Here is a 13,825-nt window from a genome sequence, read left to right as displayed (position 1 = left end):
ATTTGTTTAATGACCATGTTGTTCACTTAGCAACTGCAATGGTTTGCTTAATAAGCAGGGCAAAAAAAGTTGTAAAATTGGGTGCAATTTACGTAACAACTGCTTTGGTGAGTACCGCTGTGATGCAGTAGTTAGAATGCTGTATCGCAGGCTAATTCTGCTCACTGCCAGGAGTTCGATTCTGTCTGGCTCAAGGTTGACACAGCCTTGCATCCTTCCGATGTCAGTAAAATGAGGACTGGACTGCTTTAAAGGGGTGGTGCAGGGGCTAGAATGCAGTAATGCAGGCTATCTTTGCCCACTGCCAGGATTTCGATCCTGACCTGCTCAAAGTTGACTCAGCCTTCCATCATTCCGAGGTGGGTAAAATGAGAATCCAGATTGTTGGGGGCAAGAGGCTGACTCTGTAAGCCGCTTAGAGCACTATAAAGTAGAATGTAAGTCTAAGTGCTATTCTGTTTAGCAACAGAAATCCAGATCCCAATTATGGTTGCAAATCAAGGATTACCTACAATCAAATAAAGGAAGATTTCCGTAAAGGATACCACCAATGTTAAAAGCATGAACTTTATTTGAAGTAACATGGACAGGACTGGAAATTCTCTTTTTATAGCATCCTATGTTAGTCATTTCTGTTAGCAGAATATACCATCTTTATCATTTGAAACTTGAGGAAATGAATGTGGCATCAGGTGTACCCTGCCTGTTTCCTGAAACAGAATGATTTCATTTTTTCTGGATTTCTATCTTGGTTATGTCAGCATATTTGCTATTGACTTGTAAGACCCTTTTCCCTTCACCTGCTGCACTAACGTAATGAAGTGTGGCTAGGCTCTGCTTCATTCTTGGCTGATTGTTGCTTGGCTGGAAGGAAAACACCTGTCTGCAAATACAATGATTTCTTTGTGTAAAAAGCGGAAATACAGAAGATAAAAAGTGTTCTTCCCATTCCTTTCCATGAACACAGTAACAGAATAACAGAGTTGGAAGGCACCTTGGAGGTCATCTAGTCCATCTGCTCAACAGAAGATCCTATACCATTTCAGCCAAGTGACTGCCCAGTCTCTTCTTAAAAGTTTCCAGTGGAGGATCAACAACTTCTGAAGGCAAGCCATTCCACTGATTTTAACAGTTTGAAATTTCTCCTTAGTTCTAAGTTGCTTTTCTCTTTGATTAGTTTCCATCTATTGTTTATTGTCCTGTCTCCAGGTGCTTTGGAGAAAAGTTTGACTCTCTCTTCTTTCTGGCAGCCCCTGAGATATTGGAACACTGCTATCATGCCTTCCCTAGTCCTAACAGTAAAGACAATTAACCAGGTTGCCTTCAGAAATTGCTCTATCACTGGAGGTTTTAAGAAGAGACTGGACAGTCGCTTGTCTGAGATGATACAGGTTCTCCTGCTTGAGCAGGGGGCTGGACTAGAAGACCTCCAAGGTCCCTTCCAGCTCCTGTTCTGTTCCATCCCATTCTTTTCACTAGGCACCCCAATTCCAGAAACACTTCTTCATAGATTTTAGCGGCCTCTAATTATCTTTGCTCCTCTTTTCTGCATTCTTTCCAGATTCTCAACATTTTTTTTATATTGTGGTGACGAAAACTGGATGCTGTATTGCAAGTGTGAATACTGTATTAGAATATACAACTTCATCCATTAAACAATCTCTTGTACAGAATAATGGTGTGACAGAAACTCTGCAGAAATTATTTCAGCAAATATCACTTCAATCTTTTTTCTGACTCCTGAGGAAACAAATCCACTTTTCATCAAACCTCAAGACTGGATTATTGTAATGCGCTCTACATGGGGCTGCCCTTGAAGAGTGTTCGAAGACTCCAATTAGTCCAGAATGCAGCCACGCGAGTGATTGTGGGTGCACCAAGGTACACCCACGTTACACCTATCCTCCGTGAGCTGCACTGGCTACCTATTAGTCTCCGAATCCGCTTCAAGGTGCTGGTCGCTACCTATAAAGCCCTACATGGCATCTGACCTGGGTACCTGAGAGACCGCCTCCTGCCAATTACCTCTCTCAGACCAATTAGATCGCACAGGTTGGGTCTCCTCCAGATTCCATCTGCCAGCCAATGTCGGCTGGTGACTCCCCGGGGGAGAGCCTTCTCTGTTGCAGCTCCGGCCCTCTGGAATGAGCTCCCTGTTGAGATCCGGACCCTTACTACCCTCCCGGCCTTCCGCAAAGCCACCAAGTCCTGGCTGTTCCAGCAGGCTGGGGGGAGCTGAGAAGCATCTACCTCCACGGAAATTGTGAATCTTGGTTTTGTTTTTAATATGTTGTCTTTGTCTCGTTTCCCCCCTTTCCCTTGTCTTTTGTGAGCCGCCTGGAGTCCTCCGGGAGTGGGCGGCATACGAGACAAATAAATAAATCACCCATATCTTTCCTAAACTTGTTCCATAGCCATCCTGCCTTGAATACCCTGCCCCGAATGCTAAATACTAAATTCACTAAATACTAAAATATGATATTCTGAGAGAGGAATATTTGCCTCACTAAGTTTCTGTCAGGAATAACCGGAAGACGCCCTGCTCACCCAAAAGTTTTGAAAGGTTTCATTTGTACATATTTTATCATGGCTTCTAAAACATGGTGAAACATGGTGAACATTAATACAGAAATTTATTTTGAATACATTGAAAGAGAAGATATGGGACAAGGCACCCTTGTGAGAAGGCCTGATTTTACAACCATTTTTACAATGGCCATTAAGTGAAACACACAATTGTTAAGTAAATCATGAAGTCATAAATGCAAAGCTGTTCTCCCAAATGACCATTTTTTTGCTGAAAATCAGCAAAAAAACATCACAACTTACTGCACCTGTGTCTGGTTGGTGAATTGCACAGTGGCAGATAGGACAGTGCTCCAGAGGGTTAAAGTCATTGCCCAGAGGATCATTGGTTGCCCTCTCCCCTCTTTGGAAGAGCTTGATAGCTCCTGCTGCCTTAAGAAAGTTCAAAACATCCTGAAAGATCCATCTCATCCTGGGCATCCTTTTTTTTTAAATTATTGCCATCTGGCAGATGGTACAGAGCAATAGAAACAAGGACAAACGGACTGAAAAACAGCTTCTATCCCAGGGCAGTAACTGTATTGAATTCCACAGTATAATGCCTTCTTAATGCAATATCGGATTTTCAATTTCAATTATATAGCATGTGCAGGATGTTTATGTGTGTTTATTTTTATAGTTATAATATACACTGAAGATGGCATTTAATGTTGTAATATAATGTGCAATGACAATAAATCCATCCATCCATCTATACATCTCTCCCTCACCCACCCACCCACCCACCTACCTACCTACCTACCTACCTACCTACCTACCTACCCACCCACCCACCCATCCATCCATCCATCCATCCATCCATTCATGTACATCTCTGTCATCTCTCTCTCTCTCTCTCTCTCTCTCTCTCTCTCTTTTCTCTCCCTCCCTCCCTCACCTACCTACCTATCCACCCACCCACCCACCCACACACCCACCCACCCATCATCCATGTATATATCTCTGTCATCTATCTATCTATCTATCTATCTATCTATCTATCTATCTATCTATCTATCTATCTATCTATCTATCTATCTATCTACCTACCTACCTACCTACCTACCTACCTACCTACCTACCTACCTACCTATCTACCCACCCACCCATACACCCTCCCACCCATACACCCACCCACCATCCATGTATATCTCTCTGTCATCTATCTATCTATCTATCTATCTATCTATCTATCTATCTATCTATCTATCTATCTATCTATCTATCTATCTATCTATCTACCTACCTACCTACCTACCTACCTACCTACCTACCTACCTACCTACCTATCCACCCACCCACCCACCATCCATGTATATCTCTCTGTCATCTATCTGTCTGTCTGTCTGTCTGTCTGACTGACTGACTGACTGACTAACTGACTACCTACCTACCTACCTACCTACCTACCTACCTACCTACCTACCTACCTACCAACCATTAGGACCTTTGCAGCATCCCCATGATCATGTGATTAAAATTCAGATGCTTGGCAAATGGTTCCTATTTATAACAGTTGCTGTGTCCCGGGGTCATATGATTCCCCTTTTCTGACTTTCTGAGAAGCCAAGTCAATGGGGAAGTCAAATTCACTTAACAACCAGGTTACTAACTTATGAACTGCAATGATTCTCTTAACAACTGAGGCAAGAAAGATTGTAAAATGTCTCCCTTAACCACATAAATCTTGGGCTCAGTTGTGGTCATAAGTCAAGGATTAGCTGAATATCCTCAGAGGCATTTATTCCACTGCATGACTTAAACGGAGCCAGGGTAGATATATTTTTCTTTTCCAAGAGGCGAAAGAAACGAAGCCTTCTCAAAGTTAACTTAAGTTCAGGCATGAAAGTACAAATACAGAATGTGCTACTGCCATTCCATTATGATTTCACGTATATATTTGAATTCTGGAAGCTGATTAATTTTTATCACCGTGATAAATATTGATTCGGAAGAGTTCCTGCTTGGTTTGTTCTGTTCTTTTTCTCAAAAGGAGACAACTGAACCTACATTAATTTAAGAAGCATTAAGAATTCACTTTGGATCCTTCATTTTAATTACTTAAACCAACAGAGTTCTCTAAGGTATTTCTCCCCTTAATAACTTCTGACTTGTGCGATGTAGGAAAAGTAAAATTAATGCTAAATATTTTATAATCCATACATAAGGAGCTCTCTTTCTCTCTCTACCAAAACATTTGCTAGAATATATTTTTATATAAATTGAATTCCTAACACTAGTCATTGCTGGTTAATTTATGCATTATTGTTGTGAGATAGAAAACGGCGTCCTCCAACAATTCCCTTTTAGGCTGCCATGCTATCTGCATTCTTGTTATCTACAATGTCATTAACTGCAGTAGATATAGAACTTGAGGTTGTGCTTATGTGCTTCTATATCAATATGTTTTGGAGAACAGTACCTGTTATCCATCTTGCATGGGTGCTTAACTGCCCAGGGAAATGAAAGATTCTGACTTGATATTTAATTGCCAAAAGGGCATTAAGAATTGTTAACCTAATTTTGCCAAGCTTCTTCTCCAGTAACATTGTACTGCTAACTAGGGCACAGACAAGCTTTGCCAGACCAATTCTCAAATACAGCTCATCTGTCTGGAATCTGCACTGTATATCGGACATTAATACAATTGGACGAGTCTAGAGACATTTCACAAGAAGAGTCCTCCACTCCTCTGCTCACAACAGAATCCCTTATGCCACCAGGCTTGAAATGTTGGCCTTGGACATCCTAGAATTATGCCGCCTACGGTCTGACCTAAGCTTGTCTGCAACAATGTCCTATCTGTCAATGACTGCTTCAGCTTCAACCTCAATAATACACGGGCAAACAATAGATACAAACTCAAGGTAAACCTCTCCAAACTCGATTGCAGAAAATATGCCTTCAGCAACAGAGTGGTCAATGCCTGGAATGTGTTTACTTGACTCTGTTGTTACATCCTCAAACCCCCATAACTTTAACCTTAAACTGTCTACTGTTGACCTCACCCCATTCCTAAGAGGTCTTGAAGGGTCATGCATAAGCGTACCAGTGTGCCTACCATCCCTATCCTACTGTTCCCATTTATTTGTGCTCATATCTTATGTATATACTTATACCTGCTTATACTTAGATGTTTATGTGTTATATTCATACTTACACTTGTTTTCTCATACATGCCTGACAAACCAAATTTTTTTTTTAATTGTCTTCTTACTTCTTTTATTTCCTGCCTCAGTGAAAGGGAGCCAATACTGAAGCTGAATTTACACCCAAAGACAAAATTTTATATTTTAACACCCATTCATTCAGAGTAGGTGCTACCCAATTCCTGAATCAAGCTGGACTCTAGACAGCTCACAATACCAAGCAAAAATATTTTTGCACTTGTGTCAGAAGCACCGAAGTGCTTCTGGATTGAAAGGATTAGACACTGACATCACTGTTGTCTTGGGAACGCCCAGTTGGGGTCTCCATTCATGTCCCCAGCAAGAGCTGGAGTGAAGGACGAGAGCTCAACCCCACCCCAAAGTAAGGCTCAGCTCTTGGACATAGGCCTGCTAATCTCCTGCCCAGCCTCCCAACCACTCGGCCACATTAACAAATAAACAGATAGCAGATCCAAATCAATGAGTAAAACTCACATACACCAATGACAGAGAATATTTATTCTCCGGTTTGAAATGAGGTGCTCTCAGAACTTGGTTGTTTTCTTGCAGATGTTCCATTACCCAAACCAGGTAACATTTATTTCTTTTATTTATGTTTATTTGTCTACAAGAACAAGGAAACAAGTATGAAATAAATGGAACAATGGCACAAATAAATGGATATAAATAAGCAAAAGATAGCCATAAACATATAAAAAGAGTAAATGAATAAATGGGATAGTAGGATAGGGAGGGTAGGCATGCTGGTGCGCTTATGCAAGCCCCCTTAACTTCATCAGTGCTACCATGTTTCCCCGAAAATAAGACCAGGTGTTACTTTCTTTCATCTTATTTTTTCCCATGTATAGGAGGCCCACGTCTTCCGCTTAGTCGTGGCAGGGCACGACTAAAAGAGGCCACCAGTGCTGCCATCGTGAGGTGGGGTGATGGAGCTGCCCCATGTGCCCTGCACTGGCTTACCTCAGGGCCCCCACAGCCAGGACATCCACGCCCTGACACCTGCCTCACCTCGCAGCCTGCTGCTCAGCCTTTTGCTCCCTGGTGGCCACAAGCAAGCAGAAGTCGTGGTCCAGTAGTCATGTGACTGGGTGGGCGTGGCCAGCTTTTTTTTTTACTTTCAGCTATTTTTTTAGCCTTTTAAAGCATTTTTCCCCTGCCAGTTCGAAACAGCAGAGAAAAAATGCTTTAAAAAGCTAAAAAAAAAAAAAAAGCTTCCAACGAAGCTGAGCCACGTGATCCTGGGAAGCTTTTTTAAAATTACCGGTTCGCAGAACCAAGGACAATTGTGTATGCAGTGACAAAGTTCTGTGCTGCTGCAATGTCCATAAGAAAAAAAATTGGCTACAGTATAGTACCATCTTGTACCAATTATCTGGACATACCTTTAACAATCTTTGGACCATAATGTTATTATCCACTTTTAATGTTAGTATTTTTAATATAGCGTAAAGACAAATGTATATTGCTGGTCTTTGACTGTAATAAAGATCTATCTTTCTTTCTTTCTTTCTTTCTTTCTTTCTTTCTTTCTTTCTTTCTTTCTTTCTTTCTTTCTTTCTTTCTTTCTTTCTTTCTTTCTTACTTACTTACTTACTTACTTACTTACTTACTTACGTCCCTCTGGGAGGATTTCACCACTGGTGCACACATAAAAACATGCTAGGGCTTATTTTTGGCATATCTTATTTTTGGAGAAACAGGTAGTACCAGGCATCAGCTATCAGAGAACACTAAGGGCCTCTCACTCACATATACACATATACACCAAACGGGGGCTACAATCACTACAATAGTTTGGAAGAAGAGTCAGGTTTTTAAGGCCCTCTGAAACACCATCAGGAGTGGGAACCACTTGGAGTTCAAGGAAATCTTCTGTCAGGCCTGCAGCCAGTTCCTTTTGGGATCTTTGGCCTGCCACCCTAATATTCTATTCTACTATGCTGTTTCATTAGTGGGGAAATGGGAAGAGGGATTGTAAGCAGTAAGATACTATGTAGCCACAGCAAAATTCTTTCTAGAAAGCCAAGGTCATCCTTTGTCTCTACACCTTTGCACCTGACCGGAACTGGATGGGTGGAACTGCCAGCATGGCAGGGGAAGATTGGACCATGGGATGGACTTGTGGGTGTGGGGGCAAGATCATGAACTCTTACCCAGGTAGGGAAAACCCAGGAAGCTCAGATTTGGATTTTCCCAGATGTGCCAACATGGCTCTCTTAATAAATTGGAACTTAGAGCAATACTTTGCCTCAGACTCTGATTTAATTTTGGATATTATTTGGAACCCTGGCATCTTCATTCTCAGGAACTTTGAGAGGCAGAGAAATTTTGCTTAGTACAGATGAGAAAGTAAATTCCTTTTGCAGTTCCTTTTATTTTTTATATCTAGAATCAGACTATTAAACTTTCCCTGAAAGTTGACCATGTTAGCAACACCCATATTTGGAGGGCAATACTCTCCTTTATCCAAAAGTAAACTGTTGAATGAATTTGATATGGATCAGAGCCGAGAAACCTTACCGGATGAGCAATCAGAGCCTGTCCACTTTGGGTCACAACTGCACAGTCCTGTTTCTAGGACAAAAGTGCCATGGCCGGAACATTGTTCTTGACAGATGGGAAGTGATGTTTCACAGTTGACTCCACCCCAGCCCATGGAACAGTGGCATTCTCCTTGGACACAGACTCCGTGACCAGAACACATTGGGTCTAAGCAGTCCTCTGGAAGATAAAATAGGGAAGCAAGGACATGAAATAGCCAACAGAAATCAAGTAAAACACTTTCAAGGATAAGGTTTGAAGGCAAACACACTCTTCCTTTGAAGCTTCAGAGTGTGAAACTGTAAAGCAAACTATATTACAACTAAGGAAGAAAGGAAGGTTTAGCAAGGTCCAGACCTTCCGTATATACATAATTTTGTATTTATTTATTTTGTCATGTTTATGTAGTGTACCAGGGGTGGGTTTCAACCGGTTCGCGGCGGTCCCTGCGATCCGGTTGGTCGCCGAACCTGGAAGTAAGTAACTTCCGGGAACGGCGAAGGCCCCCCCCCGCGCCCGCGCGCCCGCACCCACTCCTTACCCGGTTTTGCCGAATTCTGTGCTTCCACGCATGCGCAGGATGCATACAGCACCTGCGCGATCCTCCAGGAGCAGCTGGAGCATCGCACAGACGCTAGTATGCATGCGTGCGCCGTGCAAGGACGCCGCCGGCCTCGTTCCAACCGAACCGGTTGGAACGGGGCGAGAAACCCACCCCTGGTTTGTACATAGTAGATGTTGACCCTTAGAGCTGCATGCAACAAAATTTCATTTTAAAGTGTACATTAGTGTAAATTAGTGTACATTCAAAGTGACAATAAATTCTACTCTACTCCACTCTACTCTACTCTAATACAAATTCCTTGTGTGTCCAATCACACTTGGTTAATAAAAAATAAAGAATTCTCTTCTCTTCTTTTCTGCCCTTCCCTTCCCTTCTAATTCAAATTCCTTGTATGTCCAATTACACTTGGCCAATAAAGAATAAAGAATTCTCTTCTCTTTTACCATGCCATTCCCTTCCTATTTCTATTTCTATTCTATTTCTATTCTATTTTTCAGTGTTTAGCAGGGTCCAGATATTCAGTCAGAACTTTCATAGCATTGGAGGAGCTGATATTGAAATATATTTTGGAACTCAACTCTCACCAATGGATCTGAAAGATTTACAACAGCTTCTAAGATTGCCTGTGTATTTTACCCAACAGATTAACCTGTGTAAAGTTTTTGCTCTCAGTAGAAACACAGTAATTCTTCAGCTAGAAAATTAGTTTCTCCGTTGCTGGAATTCATTCACAGAGAGGATTTTTAACACTCAAACAGTTTTGGAAATAACATATTCAATTCTATATAAGTAATGGCTCGATATTAGCTATATTCATCTCATGGTGAGATGGACAGCAAATAAATTTAATACATAAATAAAATCAAATTAAATAAAGAAATATTGCTTTTATTTTAATCTGCTGATTCAGTTTTCAAACATTTTTTGTATCCTATGTACCAGTAAGTGGAGGGAGTGTTTAATTTTCTTTCCTTTAAAAACAAGAAAAAAAGGAAGGCAGTAAAAGTCACAATAGAACAAGATGCTGGATTTTATCAGCGGGCAGACGTTTCCAGCAGGAATCATTCCACGTTCAGAATAGACCGTTTGAGAGGTACAGGCAGCCCTTGACTTAAAACACTTTATTTGGTGACTGTTCAAAGTTACCCTGGCACTGAAAAAAGTGACCTATGACCATTCTTCACACGTATGACCATTGCAGCATTGCCGTGGTCATGTGATTTTAAAAAAAACTTGGCAACTTCCACATAATTATGATGGTTTCAGTGTCCTGGGGTCATGTGATTACTTTTTGTGACCTTCTGATCAGCAAAATCAATGGGGAAGCCAGAGTAACTGAACAACAGTATTATTAACTTAATATGTGCAGTGACTTAAACACCAGAAAGAAAAGGTCATTCAATGGGGCAAAACTCACTTAACAAATTTTCGCTCCGCAACATTAATTTTGGGCTCAATTGTGGGCATAGGTCAAGTAGAACTCAAGGCCCAGGGGCTGGATCCAGCCCAAGGGGTGCTTAGATCTGGCCTGTAGGGCCACCCTAGAAACAGCAAAGGACCGGCCTGCAATGCCTCTGCCATGAGCGCATGTGAGGGCTGCAGGCAGCCCTTGCAAGCTCTGTTTTCACTGGCAGAGGGTTGCAGGAGGCTGTCGCAGCCAAACACGGAGCTTGGGAGCCTGTTTTTGCTGGCAGAGCACGCAGGCCACCACAGGCACCCCTGAGATGAGTGACGGTGAGCTGGCCACACCCACTCTGGCCCCCCAAGGTCAAACACAACCCTGATGGGGCCCTCGATGAAATTGAGTTTGATACCCCTGCTGTAGAACATCCCATGAGAAAGTGTTTTGTATACCACTTTCGGCAATCGGTGCGATGGCTTTTTAAGTACCGAACCTTTTGACACTTTGGAAGTAGACTTCCAAGAACAAAAAAAGAGACCAACCTTCTTCGCAGATCTCTCCTTTATAACCCGGGACGCAAATGCAGATTCCCATGATACATGTGCCATGACCAAAGCAGGTGGGGTCGATGCACTGTTCCTCTGGGACATCACATTCTGCTCCTTTCCATCCATTGCGACAAACACAGTGGCCCTGCTCGTATTCCCCATTTCCACTGCATAAAACTGGACAGGAATCTGTGGAAGGAAGATGAAATTCGGCGTCAATAATCTCCATCAGATGACGTCTTCATCAAAGAAGCTTCTGCAGGTCTAACTTTCATGGAGAAGCAAAGTGTTTTCAAAGGAAAAACAACAAAGCCTGTTCTGACCTAGGACTCCTTAAAAAGCAAGAAACAGAATCTTGGTCGTGGCAAAATCTCTTTTGTTTACACAACTGTGAATTCCTTTCATTCACAGTCAGCAAGGCTTGGCAAAACAATCTTTCAGAGGAATATTTATCAACACGAACTTTATCTCGCTTGGAGAGCTGCCAGATAACTAGTTTCCAAATGCAGGGCAAGGCAACACTTGGCACAGAGTCTCTTATAATCACAAACAGAACTTTCCACTCTTGAAACAACTGAAGAAACAAATTGTTTCCTGCAAAAGCCCACTCCCAGTTTGCTCCTCTTTTGTTTCCTATGGGAGGGGCAAATCACCTTCAAGGTGTTATTTTACTCTTAAGTCTACTCTGCTTTCTTAATTGTCCTTGTCTTCTGGTAGCTTTGTGTATGCGCACACTGGGAATAGGCTCCAGTTGTTCCTCTGCCTCACTGCTGTCTAGCTCTCTCTCTGCCTCTGATGCAGAGCCCTCATCTGAGCTTTTCTCAGCCCCCAGGACTGGCCCCTGATCCTCCTCAACCTCCTAACTGTCCAACATCACCTACCAAGGAAATCCAGTTGCCTTCTGAATAAAAAGCATCTTTGGAACAACTGTGATTGGGATGATAGAGCAGCTCTCTCTTTTATTTTAATTTTTTTTTCATGTTAAATATATATAAGTATTGAATACTTGAACAGTGTGGAATCTGGGTATTGGTAGTTTTGATACAAAATAATATTGATCATATCAGTTACATTAATCATACTCACATAATTATAATAATATTATAGATATTAAAATTAAAGTTATTAACATGTTAGTATTTGCTTCACCATGTTTATAATGCTTCATTGTTTAATTATTCAATATTTTAAAAAACAATTCTAATCATGATAATATTATTTAAGTACACATAATAAAATCATATTTCAACTTCTAATCTTTACATCTACATATTAATTTTAAAATATTATATAGAAATATGCATAATAAAATTCCCCCCTTTCTAGTTTCTACCTCTATTGTCTGTCTGTCTGTCTGTCTGTCTGTCTGTCTGTCTGTCTGTCTGTCTGTCTGTCTGTCTGTCTGTCTGTCTGTCTGTCTGTCTGTCTGTCTGTCTGTCTGTCTATCTATCTATCTATCTATCTATCTATCTATCTATCTATCTATCTATCTATCTATCTATCTATCTGTGTGTCTATGTTCCAACATAACTCTGGAACGCCTTGAGCAATTTCAACCAAACTTGGTACACACATGACTTATTTTCTGGAAACAACTACTGTGGGGATAAGACACCCTAAAAGCCATTGGGATTTGTGTTCTGTTAAGATACAGCCTGTTGTGCCTTAAAATGGCTTCTACTGTACAACGTAGAGGAGTTGCCATTGTAACAATTTCATAATACTCCATAAGGGGGGGGGGAGGTCCCTCTGGTAAGGGGGAAAATCCAGCATTAGAAATGACGTTTGGTCTGGACATTTTCCCCCTATAAAGATCTGGCTATCCCGTCAGGCCTGGGGATAAGACCCTAATCTCGCCCCACCCAAATGCTGAATGAATGTTGTGTTTTATTGTTTTATTTTATTATACTCCACATTTTCTTTTTGTGTTTTGTCTTGCATTCCCTTCCTACAAATTGTAAGCCGCCCTGAGTCCCCTCAGGGAAAAGGGCGGCCTATAAATGTCAAATAAAATAAATAAAAATAAATAAATAAATAAATAAATAAATAAATAAATAAATAAATAAATACATGGGCAATGCCGGGTTATCGGATAGTTCTTAATAGAACAAATCTTATATTAGGAGGTATTTTAGTTCTAACCAGGGAAGATGGAGCATCTCCATAGACAAGTAGGAATGTTGGTATATTTGGGTGAGTGTGTTCAGTTTCAAAGCCATACCTCGTGCGCAATCAGGACCGAGGAATCCTGGGAAACAGTGGCAATGGCCAGAAATGCATTCTCCATTTCCATTGCAGTTAGTAGAACAATCATCCATGACTTCTGTTCACAGAAAGACCAAAAGAAAACAAAAAACAAGAAATGCATACCGGATGTGAAAACTACCTCCCCAAAGAAGGCATAGCATACCACACAATCATTTGGCAGGCGATGGCAACAACTAATCCTGTGCCTAGTACTCAGGCTGCATGAGTGGTGGTGCAGGCAACCTGACTCACTCAAGCAGGAGGCTCACATGCTTGCACAGCCCCACTTGTGGGAGAGGCAAGTGCATGGGAGGGTGACGGGCACATAAGCTCATCATCTCACATTGGAGCGGGGGGGGGGGCACACATGCTGGTAGCCCTACTCGCATGAGCGGTGGGCACAGATGCCCGCTGCTCACACAAATGAAACTGTTTACATGCATGCATGTGCACCTGTGGACTGTGGTCCCCTACCAGGCTGGGGCTTATTGGCATCCCGACTTACTCAAGCAGCGGGCAACTTCCCCTCCCAAAAAAGCATCCCCTCGTTCCTCTCCCGCCAACCCAGAAAACTTGGGGAACGCTGAATTACTCCAACAATGGGTAAATATATTGTCTCAACATATAATAGCTCAATTGTCTCAGCCATTAGCTTTCAGAGTTTAAATTCTAACCTAGCTTCGGTCTTCACTCCATATTTAAGAGGTTCCTAAGGGGGCAAGCATAAGTTCCCTGGCATGCCCGTCGCCCCCATCACATTTTGATTTTCTTATTTCCTTTGCTCAAA

At 41.8% G+C, this 13,825-nt stretch overlaps 1 protein-coding gene across 5 annotated transcripts in view; it reads right to left on the bottom strand.

Annotated features, from left to right (window-relative positions):
• Positions 1–13,825, bottom strand: part of TENM1 (teneurin transmembrane protein 1) — a 647,679-nt gene that overhangs the window by 141,600 nt on the left and 492,254 nt on the right. For all 5 annotated transcript variants that reach the window (XM_087727833.1, XM_087727832.1, XM_087727835.1 and 2 more), the window contains exons 9-11: positions 13,013–13,114; positions 10,786–10,980; positions 8,256–8,456 (exon numbers count right to left, since the gene is read on the bottom strand). In XM_087727833.1, the coding sequence (XP_087583959.1) occupies positions 8,256–8,456; positions 10,786–10,980; positions 13,013–13,114 (498 nt within the window). The remainder of the gene's footprint in view (positions 1–8,255; positions 8,457–10,785; positions 10,981–13,012; positions 13,115–13,825) is intronic.

Source organism: Thamnophis sirtalis, unplaced genomic scaffold (genome assembly GCF_051295495.1).
Source record: "Thamnophis sirtalis isolate CommonGarterSnake01/CBP01778 unplaced genomic scaffold, rThaSir2_p1.2 scaffold_13, whole genome shotgun sequence".
Taxonomy (NCBI): Eukaryota; Metazoa; Chordata; class Lepidosauria; order Squamata; family Natricidae; genus Thamnophis; species Thamnophis sirtalis.
Note: the sequence above shows the minus strand (reverse complement) of the source record. Positions and strands in the feature narration are given on the sequence as shown.